We start from the raw sequence: 27,179 nt of genomic DNA, 5'->3' as shown, positions 1-27,179 counted from the left end.
TATCTATAATGTTTTGTTTTATTTTACATTTCTCGCCATGCATTAAGAGCTTTGTCTTTTTTGTGTTATGTTTTTTCGTTCTTGATTTTTCTTATCTTTACGTATTTTTTTTATTTGACAGTGATAATTTTGTATCTTTTATGTTGTATATCTGTCTCTTTTTTTTTTGTTTTATGTTTCTGTTCATGTCGTATGTTTTATATATTTTATTCCTCAATTATCATGTAAATTTTCAATCAGTTTTCAATACAGGCATCACAGCCTCTGGATGATAAATATGTTTTGTTTTGTTTAAACTAATCTAAATCTCTGTATGTTGTAAATGAATAAATTGATTTGATTTGAAATATCTGTCCATCTCTGGATAAATAAAATTTTGATTCTTTTTTTTACCCACCCTGTACACATCTCCATTGAAATTTTCCTCTTAACTGGTAGTTCTGAGTAAGAAAGCACTTAAAGTAGTAACTACCTTTAAGTGTTTTCTGGGTGCATGCATAATTTTTCATGTGAGTCAAAGGATCCAAATCTTTAAATAAATTGCTAAATACAGCTATTTGATTTTACTGCAACATAATTGCTGTGCTGTTATGCAGTTGTTTCTGGATACTAGGGAAAAGCTTAAAGGACAAAAGGTTTGAGGACCCTAAACACTCTTCTGACAAAATATATTCAATACTATTCATAAGTTTAAAAATGTAAATCGATTATATTGATATGAGAATATTATTATTCAAAAAAAAATTTTCAATTATCTTCAGAAATCGGAGGGTTATAATGAAATAATAGTTATTATTATGTCGAAAAATTACTTGTTTTTTGTTTATTTTATCACCTTGAATTATTTAGAAGTTTCGAGAAACTTTTTTTTTAACTGTTTATATTATCATTTATTGCTTCATTTGCTATTTCTCCACTTCTTTTTATAATGGAAATTATTTGTTACTATTTTCTTTTTTTTTAAAATTCAGGATGAAGTATTAAGTACAATGATTGAGAGCGCATATGACAAATTTAATATCGCTATTGAAAATGCAGAAGTAGTTCTAGCATATACAGGTAAATAAAAATTGTTTGCATTTCATATTTTAAATTATTTTCAAGCAAAAAAGAAAAATAAATAAATAAAACTGCATTGCAAGTTTTCACATACAGTAGAATATCAAAAACTTCAGAGTCAGAGATCAATTTTCTTGACTACACTAAATTTTTCAAATTTCCCTCTCAGCTCATCCTTCTTTATTTATTTGTTTCCTGAAGAATTTGGCAAATTTGAATAGGCAAACACAAAAGGCAAATGACTATCTCTTTTAACACGGTTAAAATTGAATATTTTCACCATGAATTTTGAACAAACTTTGTTGCTGACTATATTTCATTTAACAGCAGGTAAAGAAGGGTTCCTTAAAGTTTTTTAGATTTTTTTGGTTGACATTTGTTTTTGATCTTTTCTTTTTTTAATTTTTTGTCCAATTTTGTATGAATGACCTATATAATCATTTACTGAGGTCTGTTCCTAAATATACTGTAATTTTTTCTATAAATTTGTCATATACAGGTTTATCAGCAGGCATGAAAACAAATATTTTGGATAATAAATGTTTGTTAGAAACTGGTCACATTTTCAAAGTGTCAAAGCAGATAAATTTATTATACATGCACTTTTATATTTTTAATTCAACCATTTTGCAAATGTCGCATAGATAATGACTGGCAAGAAGCTCTTGGATCGACATCATCTTCCTTGCACATTCTTCATCCAGTATCTCTGAAAGTGGATCTTCATAAATCAATTATTTCTATTGACCCAAGAATGCCCAAGTAAGAATTTTTCAATATTGTTTTAATTGTTAATATTTATTTTATTTTATTTTTGACCCTGTGGAACGTTTAATGTATGTTAATTGAAATTTTAATCACCAATGGTGCTTAAGAGGTTACATGCTCTTTTGGGATGGGGGGGGGGGGGGGTCAGAAGGGGTTGGTTTGAGTTCAATCACTGAGGATGTGTATAGTGGAAGGGGTGATATTTCCTTTCACCCCCGCCCTGTATTGACTTACAATTATATATTTTTAGTGGTGTGATCGTTTCCTTTGCTTCCCCCCCCCTCGTTACCATTTATGCAAGGGTGTGTGGGTATCCCTTGCTATTTAATGCAGGAGGAATATGATATATATATATATATATATTTTTTTTTTTCCCCTAAATAAACTGGGGGATGGCTAATTGATGGCATATATTTTTGGAACAAATGAATGTGTGCAAGAATATTTTTAATGGGAACTTTATTCAGGACTCCCACTCGTCCTACTTTTTAGTAAAATGTCCTACTTTCTCGGTTTTGTTCTACTTTCTAGTTTTTGTCCTACTTTTCCCAGTTTTTTACAAAATCCTATCAACAAAATTTGTTAAATTGATTTTAATTGAAGAGAGAATCATCAATAAATTGCCAAATATTACAAATTTTGTAGATTACAATTAATGAGTCTGCCAAAGCAGAAATTGTATCGTTTTTAAAGTTATTTGTGGGGGGGGGGGGTGTATGCAGACCATTCGGTTTATTATTTTTTTTGTTTGCTTTGTTTAAGGGTTCAACATGTAGAGTAGTCGTTAAAACTTCTGTCTGGATGGGAAAAAATAATTTTATATTTATGACTTCATGGTCTTGTACAGTAACTAACATTCATCATTCAAAATTATGGGGCACATTTTGTGTATAGGTGAAACAACAATTTGTATAACAAAGCAGTTGGATGCATAGGCCTATTTTAGGCTTGGTGATTCTGATGCTACAGAATAGCATTCAATTGCCTTCTGCATTTTTAGGGCATGCAGAGGCATAAACAATATTTACAATGCTCAGCAAAGAGCGAGCAATTAAAGTGCTTCATTTGTCAAAAATTATTACACTCACATTGAACATTAAAATGCAAACAAATCCCTTTAAAAAAAGGATGGGCAACGCTGTAAAACCATCTGGTCCACCTTGAATTATTTACATCAGACCTTGTAATTTACACATTTGGTACTGTGCTTTTAGGAGTTGTCTCGAAAGAGCGTCATTCTTAAAAGACTTAAAAGATGAGTGGCTAAATGCGCATATTTAGTGCTGCCAAACCTCTGACTTTCTGTTAAAGAAATAAATGTCTATTTTTCTAGAATCAAAATCTCTGGTGAACTTTCCTTGCTTGACTTGAGTGTATCCGACCATCAGCTTTTTGATTTGCTCAAGATAGCTACAAGCATCCCTTTGCCAAGTTCAAGCACTCCTCCTGTGCAACAAAAGAGTTTTAAGACAAAGGTAAATTGATCTTTTTTTTATCTATTTCATCACAAATTAAAACTATCTTTTGAGTTTTGATGAATACAACTAGGATTTTAAAATCGAATGTTTTTAATACTTCATTTCACACTTTGTATCAGCATGTCATAATTCATTTTTATGAAGTTGGCTCAGTGGTATTTAATATTTTGTAACTTTTATCTGGAAACTTGTAATCTATGAATTACCAAATCTTAACTCCCCCTGTTACTCAGTAAAAAAATATGTCGGCGCAAGACATACTGTGTTCAGAACAGTGTCATCTGAAAAGACAATTTTGAAGAATAATTTCACTCCTCTCAAAAATTTTAAGAGGTATTTTTTTTAGAAAATTAGAAAAAACTCAATTGTTGGAAATTACCTTAAATTTGAAGGAGTATTTTCACTCTTAAGTGAAATTTGTTCGAGTAAAATTAAATTTTGACATGTGAATCACACATTTAGATTAGATGAGAGGAAGGAGTCGTTATATCAAGCATCAACTATATACTGAAATCATGTCTATATTATAAAGTATTGGTATGATCAGTTCATAATCATGATGCAAAAGTCAGTTTATTTTATATTTTATTCTGAGTTTTTATATGTTTAGTTTATACCTCAGTTCAGTAACTCAAATAAGTAAATATGGGTTTACTTGCAATAAGGAGCCCACTGCTGCTGTTGATATCAATGTTGTTAATGCCAAAGTTCTTCAGCAAGCAAAAAAAGAAGCCGTCCAGACATTTACTTCAAGCTCTTCCAGTGAAAGTGAAGATAAAGAAGTTACAAGAATGAAAACTTCAGAAACTCCAGCTGTACAGAGAACAGATTTAGAATTAAAATTTGAAATCAAACAGGTGAGAAAAGAGATGTAGTTTTCTCTAAATCTTCTATTCAATCATGTTTTTTTTCCTTCCAAAATTTATGTATACTATACATAAGTAGCTTAATATTATTTTTTATTTTTTACACATCTCCTGAGTTTTTTTTAAATTCAAGTTGTGGTGGAGCTACAATGTAATATTTGCTTATATTTTTAATCCAATATACTATTTCTTACTCATAGTCAGTGCCATAACTAGCCATTCCTGTTCAAGAATTCACATTTAGGCCTTTTCTGGTGCCTAAATGGGCCATTCTGGACTCTCTTCCAAGTGGGCCCTGTGCAGCTGCACCTGTTGCTCATGCGTAATTAGTCATTATATTAGTTTTCGACTAAATATGTCAACTTCATATTTAGTCAAAAACTAATATAACGACTAATTACGCATGAGCAACAGGTGGCCACAACAGGCAAGATGCCCAATGAGTTGACTGACTTTACCTCTGTAGTATTTATTCTTTACCTCTGTATTTATTTTATGATAGGCATTCATAGATGCATTCATGAAACTTTCCTTTCTTTTCTTTGGTACTTGAATGATATAATGATTACAGAACACACCATTTTAGTTACAATTATCTGGTTATGTCATATTTTCTAAATTTTTGTCTTTGTTAAATGTTGTCTTTATTCTCTTAAAACTCATGTCTTATTACAAAGCTGAAAAAGAATTACTTTATTCTTTTATTAGTTTGCGGTTGCAGTTTCCCATCATGTAGGCACCTCAACTGTTAGAACTTTGAAATTTTCATTTAATAATTTTGGTACAATCTTTACGATGCGAACGTTTGAAATGGCTGCTGAAGTTTACTTGGGTGCACTTCTTTTGGAGCATGGTTACAGTGAGTATAAAGTTAGGAAAGTTTGAAAGTTACAAGTACCATCAATATCAGTGTTCACCAACACACATCTAGACGGATGATTCATGCATCAAAATTCAATTTTACCCCCCCTCAAAATTTTGTAGAAGAGTGAAAATACGCCTTCAAATTTTAAGTACATTTTTTTTAATATAGTATCACTCAGTTTTTTTTATAAAAATACCCCTCATTTTTCAAAATAACACCTTAAAATTGTAGAGAGGAGTGAAATTACTCCAATTTTTTTTTTTATAACACTGATCAATATTAATGATTAAGGTAAAGCATTGAAAAAGGTGAACTTTTGTTCATGTTATAGCGTTATAATTAGAGCCTTTAAGTTTAGGCACTAAAAATGATCAAAATAGGCATACAAAAAGGCACTAAAACGCCTAAAATAGCCACTAAAAAGGGCATTTATAATTTATGGAAAAAAGGAAAAATATAACTAAAACTATAAGGTATTAAGGGTCTAAAAACTAGCTGAAAAATTGGTTGCATTTAATCCCTCTACTGCGTTAATTATGATTTATAATAACTGCATTATAATGCAAGTTAAACTAATTTCAAGCACAAAATAAAATGTCAGTAGATCCTCATTATTAGGTCAATTCCAGGACCACAATTACCAGACGCCTTTAAAGAAAATGCCCTGTGGGGCTCCTTCGAGTTGCGAATAATTCTTGTGTATTTGTTGTATTATTTGGAATGATCATTATCATGTCTATAGTTGAAACATAGTTACCTTGTTCTAATGTCAAAAAAAATTAGCTGTTTTATATTACCACATATGTGGGACTCCTGCAAGCACGGATCCCTGTGTGGTCGCATCTGCGTTGCACACCCACTGAGGGTGACTTGTAAATTTAATCAAATACTAAATATGTATGTAATTACTTTAAATAGGTAATAGTAAATAGGTAAATAGCCGTGATTGTTTGCAGTGCATTTATTGTGTGAAAAAAAAAGAAAAAAATCAGCAGAATGATATAGGCCTCAGAGCCCCTGTCTGCTCCTACTCTGCCTTGTGTAAGCCATGACGATGACCTCTTGGGACAGTCATTGGTCAGCTATACATATACAATGCAGTCCAATGCCTGAGTGAGACATGCTGAAGCGAAGCATGTAGCGAACCAAAATTTATAATTTTCCTCTGATTTTCTAACATGGGCTGCATTTATCTAAACCAGAATCATTCGCCTGACAAAAAAATAGCAATATACGACCCTTGACATAAAAAATACAACCTCTGACAATAAAGTTCGGTGAATGAAGTCAGAACGGCCGATCTGGCAACACTGGCAAAGCAAAACGCTGCACATGCGTAGCTGCAGGTGTTGACCATCTGCCGCCACGATTGTTCAGTTGAGCGTCGTTTGTGTTCCGTGAAAGACTTGTTTTACAAAGTGCTTGTTTAGTGTGTTGGTTCTTAACTGAGAACAGAAAAATCCACAAGGAATTTCTACCTGAGGGAACGACGATGAATGCTGCAAGGTACATTGAAATTTTTACCCGTTTCATGAACTGTCTACGCAGGGTACGACCTCAGTACGCACAACAAGGTTCATGGTTTCTTGTTCATGACAGTGCTCGCCCTCCACAGCCAATATCGTCAAACAGTTCCTGGCAAAAAAGGGGGGGTGCAAATTGAAAATCCACCATACTCGCCAGATCTCAATCCTCCAGACTTCTTCCTATTCCCACGACTCAAACTCACTTTGAAAGGAAAGAGATTTGACGATATTCCTGACATCCAAGGAAACGTGACGAGGCTTTTGAACTACATCCCAAAAGAAGACTTCTTGCAAAGTTTCCAGGACTTGTATAGGAGATCTCAGCGGTGCATAGTAATGGGAGGTGACTATTTCGAAGGATAGTAAGGTAACTTTCATTAACATTTCATCTACGTTAATGTTACAGGACTATTCACCAAACTTTATTGTCAGAGGTTGTAGAAATGAATTACCTTTTGGGTTAGATAATACAAGGTAAGGACAGACATTAGTTTACCCAAAATTGCAAAAAAAGCTGTGGTTCCTTTTTTGCAATTTTGGGTAAACTAATGTCTGTCATTACCTTGTAAAATCATTCGCATCTAACACCATCCAATCAAAGCAAAGTTAATGCACTGCAACACCAAGTTGTCTATCTCTCAGATCACTTATTCGTGTGGACTTTCTGATGATAATTAGTACAGAGAGAGTTGGAAAATTTTTAAAAGAGCAATTCTTTTGTTCTCAATGCTTAAAATATTCAAGCTTTATAGATGATGGCCTCTGAAATTCACTAATGAACTTAAAAATATTTAAAATAGGCATTTATGGCCGGAAAACTTCAAAAAAGGCATTTTTACCAAAAAGTTTGAAAATGGCAAAAAATGGCATTGATATGGCATTTTGCCTGAACTTCCGTACTCTAATTATAACTTAATAACTTTGTAATTACTTGATAACTTCATAGTAAGATTATTACTAGTATGATTCGAATAAATTAAGTAAATAGTTTCAGTAAATTTTCTGTAATTTTTATTGTGAAATTGAATATAGCCTGTCTGCTTTATTATTGTTTTAATCTAGATATTACTTGCTATATAGATGGCCATTTTATCATTTATATTTATTACCAGTTTTTTTATAATGATGCTCCATATATTAGTATGTATTAATTATATCAATTAGTTTGCTAGTGCAACAGGTGATTATTGTTATTTTTTATGTATTATTTTGTTTATGCAGGTTCTACTGAGTCACCTATAAAAATATTGTCTTCCTCAATCAATGAACTTAAAGAAGATTTATTTTTTGTAAAATATTTGCAAGTGAGTATAGTCTTATTTGGAGAAGGGTTTGTCTTATATTGTACCCTTTAATTTGGGTGGATATACATTGATCTCAATTACCAGTACAGTAAAACTTTGGATTGTGAGAAACTTGGTGTAGGAGAGTTTTGCAAGACAAGCAAACATTGTAAACAAATTTTTACTTGATAAACTAATTGATGACTTGCAATTTGAGTGTCACTTATACCAAGTCTTCTAGATAGGTTTAGTCTAGGAAACTTTGTCAATGAGGTTATACAAAGCCATTACATTACAAACAGATATTAAACAAAATACTATTATCATTACTCTTATCAAAATGGTTTTATGCAGTGATTTATTGTGTGAAAAATAGATAAGGTATATTGAGGTAAGTGGAACCACACAAGATTTATAAGACATGATGTCACTCTCCACTTGTTAATGCAAGATATACAGAAAACTGGATGTTGTGAAGAAATTTATTATTTGAGATGTTGATTTTTTTAAGGAAGGAAAAAAAACTCATCTCATATCAAAACTTCATGTCATATATATACAGTCATCTGGTGGCTTGTCGACCATGAGCTATTAGCTGATCGTGTCACTGTCCATTGCACGGTTCTTTCAGCATATGTATATATACGCTCTAGCAAAGGAAAATCTCTATCTCCTCTGTAGCTTAGTGGTCAGACCACTCGTCTCGCAATCGAGGGACCCGGGTTCGACTCCTGGTAGAGGTAGAGATGAGTTTTTCCAGGGTTGTTTGGTTTAAACCTTGGTTTTAACCAAGTGGTTTTTTTCAAAAAATCAAATAAAAGTTGCCTAAATATAATTTTTTTCCTTGAAAAATATCATATTGGTTCATTATTAGCCAAAATATTTCATTTTTACCCCATTTTATATCCTTGGGGTACATTCTGATGGTATATCTTTAAATGACATAAGATTTTATAAGTGGTTTTTTTCAAAAAGTCTCATAAAAGTGGCCAGAACATATATATTTTTTTCATATGAAGTATCTTAGTTATATAAAGTTATATACAAAAGCCAAAATTTCTCATCTTACAACATTTTCTAACCTTTGGCTACATTCTGATGCTCTACCTTTAGCAAATTCATGAATAAGGATTGCATCACACATCTAAATGTAGTGGTGTATTATCTCACAGGGTTTCTTTTTCTATTCACAAAGAAGCAGCAACAGTAGTGACACCATCATGCTAGGGGCAGGTGGTCCCATAATCCAATAAAGACACCAGCTGTCCTTAAAGGACAAAGACCAGTGTACTAGTAGTTACATTACCTCACATACATTTACATTTTCTTTCCCATAAGAAGTAGCACATCTCCTACTGTATATCTCCCAGTCTTAATATTCAATAGTTGTTTTTTTTATACTTTCACACTGTTAAGCCCAGTTAATCAAGGTTCTACTGTATAGTAGTAACAGATTTATGAAAAATAATCAGCAATATACAGGGTGATTATAATTTAAGTTTTGATTCCAAAACTATACAATAAGTACTGATCAGAATGATGAAAATTTGCATGGATACTCCTGAAGCAATGGAAGTTTCTATTGCGAAAGGAAAAAATGCAAGTAGTGCAAAATGTGCAAGTAGATGATGCTGTACTTGGCCAGCAGTATAATCTATTTTGTGCAACCACATCATTTCAGCATTTCCACAGCATCAGTGTGTGGATAGAACTTCTATCAAGATGCACATTGCAATACCAGCAAAGCAGCTGCTGAAGACCCATTTTGACAGGATGCACCTTAACCCTTGCAACTTCTGGCTGTGGGGGTACCTCAAAATGCTATAAACAGTGGTCAGATTGCAAACTTTGGTGAATTGCAATCTCCAGCACATTCCCTATATGAATATTAATGGGGGGGGGGAGCGTTTGGTTTAATGAAGCTGAATTGCAAGCACATCCACATCATGACCATGACATACTTCGATTCTGTTGTTGAACAACAATTTTTGTGCTTTCAACCTCAGTATTGGACAACATATTTTACATTTCTTAAGTAAGTTGTAGTTATTTGTTCAATTACTTCGTTTTTTGTGACGTTTCCATGAATTATGAAATCGTGCAATGCTATAATTAAGGTATCATTTTGCCATGACTGGCTATCGTTTCCACTCTGCAAGCAAATTTCCCACATGTTGGATGATGTCATTAATTTTACATTTTTAAGTATTTTTCCCCCTTTATCAAATAAAATTGAATTTTTTCAGGAATATTCATGTCATTTTTCAAGTCATTCTGACATGTCATTTTTCAAGTCATTCTGACAATCGTTCTTTTTTTACAGTGTTTTGAAATCAGAACCTTAGTTATAATCACCCTGTATATCATAAATCATTGATAATTAATCTGCATTATTTATGCTTCATTAAATACATTATATTCACCATTACATTATTTCACATAATTTTTATTACTTTTTGCAAAATAGCTTCCTAATTAAGTATACTAAAAGTAACTGGAGAAAAACCTTTATATACTATATGATTAATAATAACATTGAAAGAATTTTCAAACACACAGTAATCCATTGAGTTAAGCAAAAAATAATTAAATTGCAAAAGTTGGTTTTTGTTAAAATGTAAGAAATATTTACTGATAAATTAGTATGGGAATAGTGTTTACACATTACTACTACATTATAACCATTAGTACTACATTATAACCATTTTATTTTAGTTAATTATTAGAAGTTTGAATGATTTTTCAGAAATTTCATTGTTTTTAATGTTAATACTATTTAAAACAAAAAACCGGTTTAAACCAAAAAACCTGGTTTAAACCAAAAAAACCTGGTTTTGTGGTTTTTTTACCAACCCTGGTTTTTTCCTTCCTTAAAAAATCAACATCTCAAATAATAAATATCTTCACAACATCCAGTTTTCTGTATATCTTGCACTCAAGATTTGTAAAATTTAGTTAGCTTCTTCTCTTGTGCAATTTTCCTGTAGCACATACTCTATTTTTCAGTAAAAATGTAATTGGTACGATAGCTACTCATACAAGGTTACAAGGAACTTTCCATGTGGAGAAAGTTATGTTTGTGGTCATGTTGCTACCTGGTTGTGTTTGCCTTTTACATTTCAACTATTTCTGAAAGTGGGAGTTGGTCTAATAACAATTTTTTGGTATCTATTTCTTTCTTTTTTATTATGTTATGTTTTTATTATAATATAGCTTAAGGTAAAATAGGAATTATGAGGTTTACGCTTTCCCGTAGCTACCAAGTCTCCCGAATTTCTACTCCATGTCCTGGACTCCCGAAAAATTCTTATATATTCTGAATTTTGACCGTGATTGTAAAAAATCCTTACTTTTGGGAGAAAATTATTCCTAAACAATTAACTTGGAAGAAAGAAATGCTTCCGTTTTTAGTCCTCCGAAATTACATCACAAGCATAATGTTAATTGTCACCAGTACGTCAAATAACAAAAACAGCATTTCATTTTTGGGGTGGGTGGGGGGGGGGCGAAGACAAAATTTGCCAAACAGCCAGCGTCAATTCTGCCTTGTGACATCCAAAGTTGGTGAGATGACTTGTATTTTCTTTGACTATATGTCCCATTTCAAGCTGATGGCAATTTTTTTGTTGGCACGATTTGATTGGAAAGTAATAATGATGAGTAATTCAACCTACTGGTTGGCAATGAGTGGCGGCTTGGCGCTGTTCGATGATGTCTCTGCACAATGTCATGCTTTTGCAAAAGGGGAAAATCCAAGGTTTCTAGAATATATATATGTATCCTCCTACAATTTTACTTTCATTAATGAAAAATCCTTGCATTAGATTTTTATATTGAAATATTAATATAAAAATCCCTTTTATATTAATATTTATACAGAATTTGGATCTGCGTAAAAACCTCCCTAATTCTGATTCTCCAGTTTTCCCCATGTTTTCCTCTGTGCTAAGGCAAGTGAAGCCCAGTGCATTTACTCTGCACCTATCTGTACCTATTTTTATTGGCTTTTTAAACTGTGGTACAAATGTGAAGAAAGAGATGAAGCTCCTGAGTCATCACTAGCTGCTTTTATAGACTTAGGGTGTGTCAAAATAGTTAGTTACAGCCTACACTATTGTTATAGGTGTCTCAAAATAGAGGAAGAACAAAACTTCATAGACATAATGTCAAAAAAAAAACCATTCAGAAGCAAAGGTTGGTGATGTTGGTTAATAAAAAGTTTAGCAAAGTTCATTGAGCATCTAACCAAAGTTGAGACTTGTCGGGAAGCTAAATTTGAAAGAAAAATAGGTCTATATCTGCATTTCAATGGCCCAATATTAAAGACAAAAGTATGATTAGAAATAGTGAAATGAAAGCTCAGTCTTTACTTCTCAAGTTCGATAGTCCGAGAAAATTCACATTTCCTTTCTCATTTCTTTCATATGCCAGTAAATATTCATGGGGGGAGGGGTTATATTATATTGTGAGTTTTCTACATACGAAAATTGTTAATTAACTTAGTGAATTTTGAGTTTTCTGCATGCTAAAGTTTGTTAATTAGCATTCTATACCAGATTAAAATAAATTGTTTGAGCTTTTTATGGTATAAATGAATTTTTTCCCTTTTGCTTAAATTTATTTCATGAATGATTCTACAGCACAATCAGCTTCAGGTTCGCCTTGCCTCCTTGAGGGGCCAAGAAACCAGCACCCCCCCCCCCCCCCGCCCACTAAAAAATGAAATTAATCTCAAGAATGGGACACTGAAGAAAAGGAGGTTAATGTACTAACCCTAACAAGAAGAATAATTTTAAAAACCTGCTGTGTGCCATATTTTCAAAAATCTTTATTGACTTCTCAAAAGTAGGTGCTAGGTTGAACTTGAACTAATGATATGGTTCCAATTATCTCAGTGTGCCTCAGCAATATTTACGTTTACCATCTTCTGCACTTGAGAAACATTAAGTTGTGTCTCTTGTCAGCTAAAAACATGGAGTGATATTTTCCAATACATCACTGCATATATATAATGGATTTGTTTAAATGATCCATAAACCATAAGTCCATAAGTTGTTATTTTTTTCCTGCAGGTTGATAAGAAAGCTCCAGATTTTGCCACTGTTTATGATTCCACAATGCAGCGAATAACTATGAGATGTAGAGATATTAATTTTGTGTTACACCTAGAAGCCATTCTTTCTATCGTGGATTTTTCTAATAATTTATTAGCAAAGTTATCTGAATTCACTGACTCTTCTCAACAAACTACTACCAAGGTTGTTCATTCAGAACCACCCCGTGTTAAGAAAGGTTTGATAAGCCAGAGCGATGCTAAAACAGGTAATTACATCCATTTATTGTTATTTTACTAGTTAACCCAGCTTTTTGTTATTTCTTTATTTGGGTTGTAAGCTATGCAAATAGATAAGTATGTATGTTACTGTCCTTGTCCAAAGTCTAGTATCTTGGTGAAGTGGAATTTTCTTTTTTTTTTTCAAACCGAGCACAACTTCTTTCACTATGGCAATTTACTACCAAGTGAGTTGTGCTGGAAGTGTGCATGTGTACCTAATGGTCTGAGTTAGGATCACCAACTGTTTTCCTTTTTCATGTCATTTCAAGTATCCTCTTATGTTTCGGAAAATTTGTCTGTTTTCCTCCTTTCCAGGTTTCTGGATTTTTTTTTTTTTTTGAGGGGGGGGGATTTTTTTTTCTCCACTTTGAAACACAAATTTCTTCATTGATGTGTGTTTTCTCCCACACGCATTCACCAATAGCCATCGAAATTCCCAAAATTTTTTCTGTTTTTGTTTTTTTAGCAGTTTTGTTTTAGAGTTGTAAAAATTATTGTTGCCAGTTTTATTGGTCAGAATAGTGGTGCCATCTATTGGGAAAATTAGGATAAGTGATGTCGCTAAGGCTGGGTGCGCAGACGTCTTCCTTTCCCAGTCTTGATTTGCTAACCCTAGTCTGAGTCGTAACTAGTGTTGTGTGTTAATTTTTAGTGTTACCATCTATTTTTTAAACTATGAGTGAAGTTTAATGACTGAATATTTGTATCCTTGTAAGTTTGTTAATCTTTGTTGCAAGACTTTTTAATGGAGAGATCGGCTTGCATTCACAACTGGAAGTTGGGAACCACAAAAAACCAACTTCAGCCATCCACGACTGTCCCGCCTGTGGAATTTGAACCTGGGGTTCTCGCAATGAGTCTGTCAGTATAACCCAGGGTTTGTCTGATTTTGCTCAACCTGGAAAAACCCAACAAAAACTACACCTTAAAACTGCATTCACTCACAAACAGTATACTTTCTAATGATGTTATTGCATTGTCATACTCTATCTGTGGCCCCTACAAGGGTGGAACTTGCTGAACTCCAGCCCGGGACAAATCTTATTTTCGATTTTTACCCTATAAATTCATTACAGAGGGACTCCATGAAAGATCTCTGCCAAGGAGTCCTAACTCCAGGAAGTGGGGGGGGGGGGGGGGGTCATGACTCTACCTAAAGAAAAACACAAATACATCAATGCATTCAATGCTATTTAAATTATATTTCTTCCCATTATATTTTAAATGTCTTTTTTTTTTACAAGTAAAGAAAATAAACATTTTCATGAATGTTTTCTTACTCACAATTACCAATCCTTTTCAATAACATCTTTTGATTTGAGTGATCTATACACTTTCAATAATTGCTTTTCCACATCCAAATTTGTTTCTCAGTTTCGACCATATTTGTCCAAAAGTAGAAAAAATATGCTCGATTGATGCAGATGTGGGTGTAATTGAATGCAGGTTTTCCAAAAATTTGCTAAAGTCTGCATTTAAAATCTTTTTTTTTTCTGCCTTGCAACCAGAGTTGTTGGTTTTTTAAATTTAAATCAGATTTTTTTTATTTTAATGATTTTTTAAATACATATTAAATATCAAAATATGTATTTAAATATATTACTAACACACTAGTCATTAATCTATATTTTCTTAGAATATACAATTAAAGAAATTTTAATTTATAAAAATAATGGTTATTTAAAAAACTATTGCAAACTAATGAATCATATGCAGAAATCATAAAGAACCATATGCAGTCGAATCCTGTTTTAACAAATACTGTTATAGCAAAAAAATCTCATTTTAACAAAAATTTTCTAATCCCCCAGATAAGTATACTTAGGAACATTTTTAAAACACCTGGAATTCCTTTATCACAAAAATACGAAGTGATTTCTACTGTCTCTTAGAGTTCGTTACAATGGGATTCAACTGTACTTGTGAGATATGTCAGAACATTTTATTAAGAAAAAAAAAAGCCTTACATTTCTTGAATAGATATCTTACATATTTAGCTAGTTGGCTCAGCTATTTGATGTTTTATTCCGTGATATAATAGCATGATCAAGAGTTAACAAATAATTAACATTTATTTAATTAACTCTGAGAGCGAGAATTAAGCGACCGACTGATACAACAACAACAAGAAGACTCTACAATATTATACAGTACATTCGAGAACATTGGTCAGAAACGCGAGCGAGTTTTAGCTAGTAGAGCCGAAGAGGGCGCGCGCGACACAACTGCCATCTCGAGTTATATTCGTCGCCACACGTATATCGTATTGAATAATTTTACCCTCAATAATTGTTCATTTGCTTCATTAGAAACACTAGTTTTAATGTTTTTGCCTACTCCTAATCTGTTTCACTATCTGGAATGAACTGTACCAAACATTAAAAAAAAATCCTTTCAGCACAGGCAGTCAATACTTAGCAGGTTCAAGAATTGCATATCACTCTTTGTAATTACAACTTTACCAAAAACATTATAAAAACTATTCGGCCACACAAAATCAGACATTGTATCAACAACTTTAGGGTTAAAAAAAAACCATTTTCGGCATGAAATTGTTCCAACTTCCCCAAAAATTTTAATCTAATTGTCAGGAACATAGAGCCACAGTTTTGTTTGATAAATTCAAGACCCTTATTTCTTTTTTCTTTTTTGACATCAATTCCCATATCAGAAATCAACACTAATGAGCTTAGAATAAATGCAGCAAAGTGTGCATCTATTAATATGATCGTTCATATCTATTTTTATATGCTGAAGACATACCTTTTTATTGTTTTATGCTTCTTTTATCTTCAATTGCTGTTTTTCCCATGCTAGTTAAGAATACTCATTCCGCTAGGGAGCAGTTGTTCTTTTGTACAAAATCAATAGTTTTGGCTATCGATTTCAGAATCGCAACCATGTCCTTGACATTTCTTTTTAAACCAATATTTACAATTTTACTGGAGATGTCACTGTATATTTGAGATTTGTGGTCTTCACAAACTTTGGTAATAACTGGTCAATTTTAACATAAGATTCAAGAGAATGACAATAAGTATTCCATCATGCCTCTACAGGAAATATTAATTCACTTCCACCTTCTGTGTGATACCATGCTTTCGAGAGATGATGATTGTGAAAATATTTAAATATACTGTACTTGTATAACATGCTTCGTTACATCAGTTTTAACCAAATCTTTGGCTAGCAGGTTTAAAATGTGGGCACTGCACCCATATATAAGGCCTGAAAAGCCAAGCTCTTCATCCAGGGTCATTCTGGAAGAAACCATATTTACAGTTATTTTTTGTAATAAAACTTGATATTTTACATTTGAAGTTTTCTTCTGTGGATTTCATTGAACTAAAAACAAAATTTGCTAAATAGTTTCCAGTATGCGATGAGCCAGATGTGTCAATAGTATCAACATGAATGACACTGTTTGATAATGCACATACAATTGGTTCATTATGGATCCATCGATTGCCATACAAACTGTCAGATTTTCTTAGTCAGCTTTACATTCCATAACTTCATCATTGTAAATCTTGAGCAACCATTTGTCAGCTAAATCAGTATGACTATTGCATCTATATTAATATATATTAATATATATTTTAAGACTATAAATCATAGTAAAAGTAATTTAATAAAAATTTAAATCACTTTTAAAGCTGCATAAATAACTTTATTTGATTGAAACACATTTTTTCATATCTGAAATAAACTAATTTAAATCAGTAATTGTAAGGTTCAGGAGAAAATAGGGTGGAAAAAGGCCGAGGAGAAACAGGAGTCGCGAGAGAGAGAAACGAGAACGAGTTGGGACATTCGAAAAAGAGAAGAGGTGTAAAAGTTGATACCGAAGAGACAGGACGGTTTTGTGGGAGGTTTTGGATAATACATTAAATAAAGTGTTGTTTTCTTCTTTTGGGAGTGTTGAATCCAGTTATTTCCGTCCTGAAGTCGTAGTGGAGGTACAGCCGAGGACCTACGACCGATAGGAAATCGGGGGAAAGTTTACTGGCGCAGTCGGTAGGATGAGGTCGTAGCTTCAACGACTCAAGGTTGTGAGCTGAATTCGAAGAAGAGTGTCCTAGCGACAGTGGAACCACCCGGTTCGTATAGGAGGATAGTAGCAGCGTCGAGCACCCACGCTGGTTTTTTTTTCGTGAAGTTAACCCGACAACCGGTGCTGAGAGGGGCAATCCTGCCCAGGCAAAAAGGAGCAAGTGTTGTACGGCGGTATCGAGACGATAAATAAAGATGGCGTATTTGGCAAAGGGGAACAAGGAGGATCTGGAGACCATGGCCGCCAACTTGGGGGTAGAAGTCCGACCGGAGTTCAACTTAATGCAACTAGTGAGTACCATACAGGAAAGTGAACTGTACAACGAAGCGACGTGCAGAGAGATGCTGAAAACGATCATAGGCAATAGGAAAGAAAGAGAAGAGATGGAGATGGAGGAGAGGCGTAGAGAGAAAGAGATGGAGGAGAGGCGTAGAGAGAAAGAGGTGGAGGAGAGGCGTAGAGAGAAAGAGATGGAGATGGAGGAGAGGCGTAGAGAGAAAGAGATGGAGATGGAGATAGAGGAGAGGCGTAGAGAGAAAGAGATGGAGATGGAGATAGAGGAGAGGCGTAGAGAGAAAGAGATGGAGATGGAGGAGCGGCGTAGAGAAAAGGAGATGGAACATGAACTCGAAAGACTGAGGATCGAGATAGGAGTCAGAAGAGAGGAGAATAATCAAGCTGGGCGCGGCAGAACCCCCAGCCGGGATTTCCAGAGCATGATGCAAAAGTTCAGAATGGAAGAAGACATAAGTCTGTACCTGGTGCTGTTCGAGCTGCAAGCTCGTCGCGCGGCCCTGGCACGGGAAGATTGGTTAGCTGAGCTCTTGGGACTTCTTCCCTACGAGATGAACCAGTTAATTGCCCGCGAGCCGGAAGAGCAAGTACAGGACTATAATCAAGTTAAGGAATTGTTATTGCGGAGATTCAAACTCACCCCAGAGAAGTTCCGACAGATGTTTTCTTCGCGCCACAAGAATCAAGAGGGCACCTGGAGAGATTTCTACCACGAACTGTGTACCTATTTTGATGGATGGACGGAGGCTTTGGGGGTCACGACGTTTGAGCAACTAAGAGATTTAATCATCAGCGATCAAATGAAAAAACGCATTCCAGCAGATTTTAAGGAACACTATCTGGACGAATGGAGTGATATGGTGTCACCAAGTGAGCTATCGGAGAAACTAGATAGATTCGATGATGTGAAGAGGACTCTGAAGACACCCTTTCCTAGTGACAGGACGAGAACCCCAAGACCGGTTCATCAAAATCCAGGATGGAAAGCCAGCGAGAACCAGAGACTTCAGGGTGAGTCCTTCCCACCTAAAGCGACGATGGGTTCGAATACCAGAGAGAGAGCCGCAGTCACTTGTTATGCGTGTGGAGCAGAAGGCCATATAGCAAGGTTTTGTCCTGCAAGAGTCCAGCAGGAGCCCTTGAGTCGGGCCCAGGCGAACTCTGTCCAGACAGAAGAGGGGGACATGATTGAGGAAACCACAGTTCTAACAGCACATATCACTGTGCCGGCAGCTGGTGTCGGTGCGGACATTGACACACCGCAGACCGTGAGTTTGAAATGTGGTCAGAAGACAATAAGAGGCATAGTTGATTCTGGGACCCAGATCTCAGTCGTTAGATCTGATTTGGTTGAGATCGACGACAGTGAAGGCGAGGGGAGAATAAGGATCAAGTCCGCATTTGGCGAAAGTGAGATAGCCCCTCTCAAAATATGTATGATGAAGATCAGCAACGGCAAACACGGATACGTGCCAATTACTTGCGCAGTGTCGAGTCGCTTGATAAATGAAATGTTAATATGTCCGACGGCATACGACGCACTCTTGGAAAATGTACCAGTTCCAAGTCCGATCAATGAGCCGAGCCGTAGGGACGGTGTGTGTACTTCATCTGCCGATGGCAAACAGAAGGCCAACAACGGCAATAACGACGATTTTTGCATACCGAACGAAGAACTTGAAGAGAGGATCATATCCCAAGTCGAGAGCTACTTCACCAACTTCAACATCATGAAGAACAACTTTCTGCTGAAACAAATCCAGAGAAACAAGGAGGGCTACATCAGCCTGAGGTTGGTCTCATCTTTCAGGAAGGTCAAGACTCTGACCAAGGACTGGAGGGTCGTCCGGTACTGTCTCAGGAACTCGAACAAATTCCAAGTCAACGGAGGAGGCACTAAAGTGCGCTGTATTGTGCCCGTACCGGCTTGCGAAACCAGATGCGCTAAAATGACCCCGGTCTGCAACATGCCGTCCGAGGGAATGACACCCGAGTCAGTGTCGCAGTTTATATCAGAACACGGAGAAGTCATCGACGTGGCAGTCGTCAATCGAGGATCCAAGATACCATATGTCTGTACGAGGCGCTGTCCCTACATCAACGGGAACATGGTGAAGAAGACGCTCGCCCTCGTCAAGTGCAAGACCAATCGGGACGCGTCCGCATCCGAGGGCAAGGCCTCGCAGCTCAAGGAGATGAACTCGAAACGATACGACGATGGTCATGCTGTCAACAAGAGGAGATCGGCAACGAACCAGTTCCCGGCTAGGCAGGAAACGTCCAAGCAATCAGACTGGCGATTGCTTTCGTGTCCATTTGCCAAAGGAATCAACAGAGCTACGAACCGGCAGTCGAAGACCGAGAAAGCCAGAAGCCAACCGGCTAAATCTTTAATCGTCAACAACGGCGTACCCAGGAATCAGGGCAGGGAAAGGTCATCCTTCTCTTGTGCCGGTGGTGACCACCACCCCATAAACTCTTGGATGAACAACCGTTATTTGCCATTCAAGGGTGGTATGGCCGCCGCCAAAGTAGCTGCTACTGCACGGTACAACACTCGCCTACCGGATAGCGTCATGCGTTGGCCTGGGGGACCCGAAAGGGTGATACGCAAGATAATGCCGACGCCCTGTCACAGTAGCAGTGAGAAACCGAGTTACGCTCTTGAAGCATCATCATCATTTAAAAATGATGGATGTGCTTTTCGATGATGGGACGTGTAAGGTTCAGGAGAAAATAGGTTGGAAAAAGGCCGAGGAGAAACAGGAGTCGCGAGAGAGAGAAACGAGAACGAGTTGGGACATTCGAAAAAGAGAAGAGGTGTAAAAGTTGATACTGAAGAGACAGGACGGTTTTGTGGGAGGTTTTGGATAATACATTAAATAAAGTGTTGTTTTCTTCTTTTGGGAGTGTTGAATCCAGTTATTTCCGTCCTGAAGTCGTAGTGGAGGTACAGCCGAGGACCTACGACCGATAGGAAATCGGGGGAAAGTTTACTGTAATTTTTTTGAAAAAAAATCAGTTGAACAGCAAAAACATTTTTATTATACTCTTGCTTGATAGTATCCATGGCCCTTTCAGCTATTTCTGCCCAGAATTCTGCTGTTTTCTTGTGTGAGCCACATTCCACAGCATCTACTAAGCAGGTGCTCTTGTCAGTGTGGATACTCACTGCAATGATGGAGTCAGCATTTGCATTTGACCAACCATCCAACATCAGAGTGATAGTTTAATTTTTCCATTCCACTGCCATTAGCATATCAACAGTTTTATCTGCCTCATCTAATAATGATCCAGCTAATTTCTTATTAGGAGGGATATAACCCGGATGTGCAAAGCATTAACCATTTCTTTAAATGCATCGTTATCGGCTATGTTGAAAGTTACATTATTGGCATAAAAAAATTTGGGTACTTTCGATCATTCAGCGGTCACTCGTTTTAATAAATTGTCCTATGACCTTCAGTGTTTGGGTTTTGATGTTCTAGCATCCACAATAGTATTTGAACTTCATCATGTAGAAACATCACCTTCAAGAGGTTGCTTTCTTTTCAATGAAGTTGATGTCTCTTCACTGCATAAAGATTCATTATCATCAGTGTTTGATGAACTCGAAAACAAGGAATGAGCTTCAGATTTCTTGCATTTATTCACATGAGCATTGATTCTTTCCACTTTTGCATGTTAAAGTTACATGCAAAAGTTACAAGTCGCTTGCCATTTGCTATCAGTTTTATTCATCATAGTTCATTCAATGGACTGTTTTCTTCCAGAACCTTAAGGCCTTGGCATCGCTGACTAAATTTTACCACCAAAATTTACACTTCTCTCAAAGTAAAATATTAGAATTTTTACATTAGACAGTTTATACACAAACTTGCCTAGCTAATCAGCAAAAAGAAATGGTGAAGTGCTGTATCCAGGAGGAAACATCCATTATCTTTGTTTTGGACTTGAGGTATTGGTGAAACTGGTCAGAGTAGTTTGAATGGGGAAAAGGAGATAATGCTAAAGAAAAGTGGAAAGAATTTTCATTGGTGCAATTTGTATATATATATATATATATATATGTGTGTGTCATTGTAAACTCTATCCAATAAGAGATTAGATGGCTTGCAGCTGGTGCTTTTCAACTTAACAGGTGCAATAATTTTTTTCTAGAATGTTTCCCTTTCCCTCCTCTTAAAAGAAAGTGTTGCAAACAAATACAAAAAACTAAAATTATCTAAATACAACTTGTTTATATTCAGGTAAAGCAAAGGTATCCAGAAAAAAATTAACTCTTAACCTACTCTATTTTTCAGAGAATAAGATTGATCTGTTTCAGAATTTAGTTGCTTACAAATAATTTGTTAGGGTTTTTGTTTTTTAATCATAGTGCTAATAAACTGCTATACTCCTCCTCCTTATCATTTGGGAACAGTGTTTCTCCACTAGAGGTGTTTGAACTCTGGTTGCTCTTTAAACACATGAAACCAGCTAAAATTTTTATCAATATTGATTTAATGTTCTTTGCTAATTATTATTAATATACTTATATACATAATAATTGTCATAAATTACCCAGTCTATTATATTTATTCACAGCATATATAACTTTCTTTCCTTATTGTTCAATATCAAAAACCCTGAAAAAAAACCCAAAACCCTGGAAAAACACTAAAAACCCAGTGGGTTGGGTTTTTCTGGAAAAAAAAAGGGTTTTGGTGAATGCTGCTATAACCACACAACAGCACACAGCACAGTGGATGGTTTCTGAAGTCTGACTAATGTGCAAAGACACTAGATGTCTGACTTAAGTAAAAAATGCAGGTTCTTCTCTCTCAAAAAATACAAGACCTAACTTGACTGGGCAAAAAAATATATCAGAAGGATGTGAATAATCCCTTTCCACCCTGGATAAATTTCAAATATGTTGGGTTAGTTGATAAATACAGTCAAACCTCGTTAATGAGTCACTCTTGGGAGAGCAAAAATATGACTTGATAAGCGGAGTGACTCGTTAAACGGAGTAAGCCATAGCTGTGTCAATTCCTGCATGAGGATAATTGGGACTCCAAAAAGAAGTGATCCGGTAAGCGGAGTGACGTGTTAACCGGGTGACGCACTAACGAGGTTTGACTGTATATATTGTTTAGATTTGTTTCCCACAAAATTTTTAGGGCCTAGGGCTAACACTTGCTGCTTATGCAAAACGCAGTCCCAAGGAAAATATTAAATGGATATCTTCATATTTCATTGTAGATGTAAAATATATTTTTAGTCAATAAATGAAAATAAAACATTGATATCAGATATGTATAGTAGCTTGTACTGATTGGAAAAAAAAATCACTTTAAAGAAATCTTTATTGCTTATTGAACGCAGTGATAAAAGTCATGATAAATAGAAGAAAAATCTCCACACATGAAGATTAAAAAAGATGTTATTCATGTTTCTGAAATCTTGATTGTGTGTTTCAGCTTCGACCAGAAAAAAAAAGAAATCTACTGTGATCATGCTTGCAGTTGAAGCAAGTCTTGATGCAATAACAGTTTTGATATGCACTGCTGCATATGATTTGACAGATATAGAAGTAAAAGGTAAGTAAATCTTCCATTTGGCTTTTTTTTAAAGTGGGATAAGATGAAATCAGAAAGCATTAGGCGTGGAGGCAGAAAATCTTTGTTTCAAATGAAACCCTTCTTTTCTGCAGTTAGAATAATCTTATTGATTTATTATTAATACAATGAATGCTGTTATTGATGTCTCACTTTCCTCAAGACAAGGGCAGGGGTGCAAGAGCTGCGCCAAAACTGGAAATTTCTTGCTTGCTACATGGTGCACCAAGGTGCCAAATCCCTGCGCATTTGCGCCAGTTCTTGTTTGTGGTTCACAGAGGTACCGCTAATGCACTGTAGTGTGTCAAATACCCAGAGTTTAGGAAAAAGAATCATGAAAATTTTGTTCTTTCCGAGACAAGGAAAAAGAGACGGAAGGGGAAACAATTTTTTTTTCACTTACCACCATCAACCACAATCGCTTTATCTTGTGATCTTGGAAAGTAGTTCTACTACCTTGAAGTACAAAGTCCTGTACTGTTATTGGTATAATCCACGGGCTATCAAAGTCCCTGAATGAATATGAGAATTTTCGGATTTTGGAGAAAGTTTTTTCACCTGCGGGTTATATACTGAATATAACGGTAATTTCGCTGCTACCAACCTGCGTTCAAAGACAGCATATCTATGGCGTAAATTCGCTTTATTTTCCACAAGATCTCACACGCGCCTTTGCGAAGAATCGAAAAGGGGATTGGTTTACTCGTTTAAATTACCAAAATTTTTCGGAGATCATTGGGAAAAAATGGGATCTGTAAAAACTCCAGCTAAAATATCCTTAGTTTTGTCATGCAATCGTGTGGTTATCGTCGGCGGTTGCCGATCGTGACAATTTCACATTGCGAAAATCCGTATTTAGCAAACAGGGTCGGCTCGAGGAAAAGAACTCTACAAATGCAGAACCTATTTTTGGTGCTACTGACCACTTTTTTTTTTTTTTTGGTCGACAAGCTTTTTCACCCTTTCAATTCCATTTGGCACCCCTCCTAGAGCAGCGCCCAAAATGGCTGCAAGCTCCGCCCCTGCATTGGTGAAGGAGGGGCATGCTGTTAACAGTAGTGAAAGGGAGGAGTTCCTACTAGGAGCATGCTCATTTTACATAACTTCTGTGAGATACCTATTATATATAATATGTCCTACCTTTCCAAAACATGTTGTTGGAAAGAATAAAATGTTTACACCCTCTCTTGTTTTTCACACTTCCTCTCTTGCATTACTGAGATGGTACATTACTCCCTCTTGTATTGCTGGGATGTTGCTTAACATTGCATCCCGAACAGAACTGTCAATTATGTGTGGTGAATGGGTTGCACTGCAATGCAAAGAATTACACGAAGTGAAATCAGGTCAAAGAATAGATAGATATTAGGCAGACATATTCAAACTTTGTAACCTTGAAAGCAGCTCAATGTTCAAAATTTTGCCAGTTTTGGTGAAGGCTTTTTTAAATTTTGCACATGGTAACACAGACAGTAAAAGAGAGTTCAGTGTTAACAAAAGTTTGTTTGAACAGTGAAAAATATGTCCATTCAATGCTTTAATGGAATAAGACACAAAATCTTATGTTCAAGAGCATGAAAAATTTGAAAATAATTGTCACTAAGATGCTGAACTTCTGAGAGCGACTTGTGATTCATATAGAAAATATTGTAACAGGCTCCAGGCTTAGAAAACAGCAGGGAAAAAAAACATTTTTAATCTACTAACATGCTATTATGTTGAGAAATTGTTTAAGTAAATAAGTTATTTTTATATTTTTCTCATTTTTTGCATTTTGCTTTTAAATTTAGTGATATTTTTAAATTCTGTGAGAAGCTAACTTTTTTCACAGAAACCCTTATTATGTTCTGCATGTACTTTTTTTTGCTATATCAGGATGAATAAGATTTTGGTGTTCAAGCAGCAAGTATGAATGGTGTTTAATTTGAAAAGAGTCTAATAATTTTTATTTGTCATTTCAGTAATGCATGTTTTAGTAGTGACAGATAAGATACTTCAGAAAAAATTTAAATGGACTTTAATTTGTGAAGGAAATTTTTATTTAGAATTATTTGTTCAACCATTTTTGGCAAAACTTTTGGCATTTCACAGAAAAATTACTCCTTATACAGCAGATATATGCTCATGTCCATAAATTAAGGATAATTCAGAATCACACGGAAATCGAAATCTAAAGTAAAAATTTCACCTGTAGAATTATCACACACATCTGCAAGAATGATATGCAAATTTCAGGAAGCCACCAGATGATGCCGATAATACGTCACAATGACGAGAGTGTAAGAGGGGGGTATATAATGAATGGTGGCAAAGAGAAGTGAAATTGTTCACAAAAGTTCTGTAAGGCGCTCGGTGCCATAAGCGAATAGTTATGACACCGAGGACGCTTGTGGATGATTTTTTACGTGGTAGAATTATCGGCCGCATGGAATGTGGGCGTACTCAGATGGAAGTATCCGAGGAACTTGGAATTGCCCAAAGTGTCATCTCTAGGCTTTGGCAACGGTTCCAAGATGATGGAAATGTCAGTAGACGTTACAGTACAGGTCGCCCCTGAGTTACAACGCCGAATGAAGACCGGTATTTGGCAGTAACTGCCAAAAGAAACAGACGGAGCACAGCATACACAAGTATATATGATAATAATAGATGTTGTGCCGACATAGATATCATTGGGCTTTCAACTTTACTTTTCGTATTAAAATTTTGAGTTTTCTTGTTTTTTTACCAAAACTCTTTAAATCCATGAAAGAATGAAAATGTGTAAACTATTAAACAACATCATGGAATTCAGAAACACATCCATTCATTGTGCGAGGAACAATCTTGCCAATATAATTTGTTTTATTTAGTTGATGCCGAATAGCCCTTTGGTTGTACATCGAGTGAATTGAGATGCCTGCATCAGATTTATGATACTGAGTTGCTACCACACATTCACTTCAATGGGGGGTGGGAGGTTCATGAATAAAAACACTTTTCTCTACAAAAAAATATTAATCCATGAAGTTAATGTGGGCTCAATTACCTTTCATGTTACATGAACACAGATTTTTGGTGTTCATATTTTTAGTTTATAGTTCGTTTGGAGTTTATTATTAATGCTTAATATATTAAGTTTGAGAGACTAGGAAAAAAACAGTCTTTTGTTATACGAAAATATGTATTCTTTTATGATTAACAAATTTGTTTTAATTAATAAGCAGTCAGTTAATTTTAATTTAAAAAAATCTGATTTAAATCAAAAAAATCAGAATTTTTTTTTAAATTTTGATTTTTTCATACTCTGGTTGCAGTTGAGATGAAAATTTCTATTGCCTCTCTGCATAATTGAGAGAAGAAAGAGTCTTTGTTGGATTCTGTTATTTCCTTTGATTGTTTTACATTGTGTTTCCCATGATTTGAATCAGTCAAGGCTTGCAATAAAAGTTGGTCTGTTTTGTTTGATTTAGTCAGTTTCATCTTATATATTCTGATAATGAAAGCTGATGGTCTTTTCCAAGTTGATACTCAGACTCCCATTGGTTCCTTAGAAAGATTCTTATTTATTTAGTGTTGGGAGAAAACACAATCAACTATTTATATCTTTTTCTGGAAACTACCTTTCTATAGGAGACAAAAAAAAAAAATTTCACGCTTATGGAAACTTTCACATAGCTATAGATGTACGTAAACGAGAAGGTGGGGGGAGGGGGCTCTAGATTTCTCACAGATAGAGAGGCTTCACTCTTCAGTAGTAAGGACCTGAGTAAAACAGAAATTCTACATAGGGTTGCTTACACTCTGCTTTGATGCTGATAATATTTATCGCCAAGTCATTTTCATCATTAGTCACCATGGATAATTTTTTCTCACAAAATGCATGCTATTTCAAACTCGTATGTAAACTGTTAATGTAATAACAGGTTATCGCCATGAAATATAATCCTAAAATTCCAAAAAGAATCATGAATAAGGGCCCTTTCACACGGAGCGGATGCGGACGCGGATGCGGATGCGGGTCCGGAAGAAGTTTTAACAATTGGGATATACTGCGCCTTTCAGACGAGCC

General features: G+C 35.3%; 1 protein-coding gene across 8 annotated transcripts in view; it reads left to right on the top strand.

Moving 5' to 3' along the window:
* The window catches only part of Vps13 (vacuolar protein sorting 13C), a 190,209-nt gene that overhangs the window by 56,592 nt on the left and 106,438 nt on the right, over nt 1–27,179 (top strand). For all 8 annotated transcript variants that reach the window (XM_089231119.1, XM_089231120.1, XM_089231121.1 and 5 more), the window contains 8 exons: nt 972–1,059; nt 1,704–1,821; nt 3,161–3,302; nt 3,971–4,162; nt 4,880–5,030; nt 7,784–7,866; nt 12,918–13,167; nt 22,991–23,110. In XM_089231119.1, coding sequence (XP_089087245.1) covers nt 972–1,059; nt 1,704–1,821; nt 3,161–3,302; nt 3,971–4,162; nt 4,880–5,030; nt 7,784–7,866; nt 12,918–13,167; nt 22,991–23,110 — 1,144 coding nt within the window. The remainder of the gene's footprint in view (nt 1–971; nt 1,060–1,703; nt 1,822–3,160; nt 3,303–3,970; nt 4,163–4,879; nt 5,031–7,783; nt 7,867–12,917; nt 13,168–22,990; nt 23,111–27,179) is intronic.

Source organism: Pholcus phalangioides, unplaced genomic scaffold, assembly GCF_987345545.1.
Source record: "Pholcus phalangioides strain wild (caught in Gottingen) unplaced genomic scaffold, Ppha-v1.0 ptg000004l_1, whole genome shotgun sequence".
NCBI lineage: Eukaryota > Metazoa > Arthropoda > Arachnida > Araneae > Pholcidae > Pholcus > Pholcus phalangioides.
The sequence above is the reverse complement of the archived record's forward strand: the minus strand, read 5'-3'. Positions and strand labels throughout refer to the sequence as shown.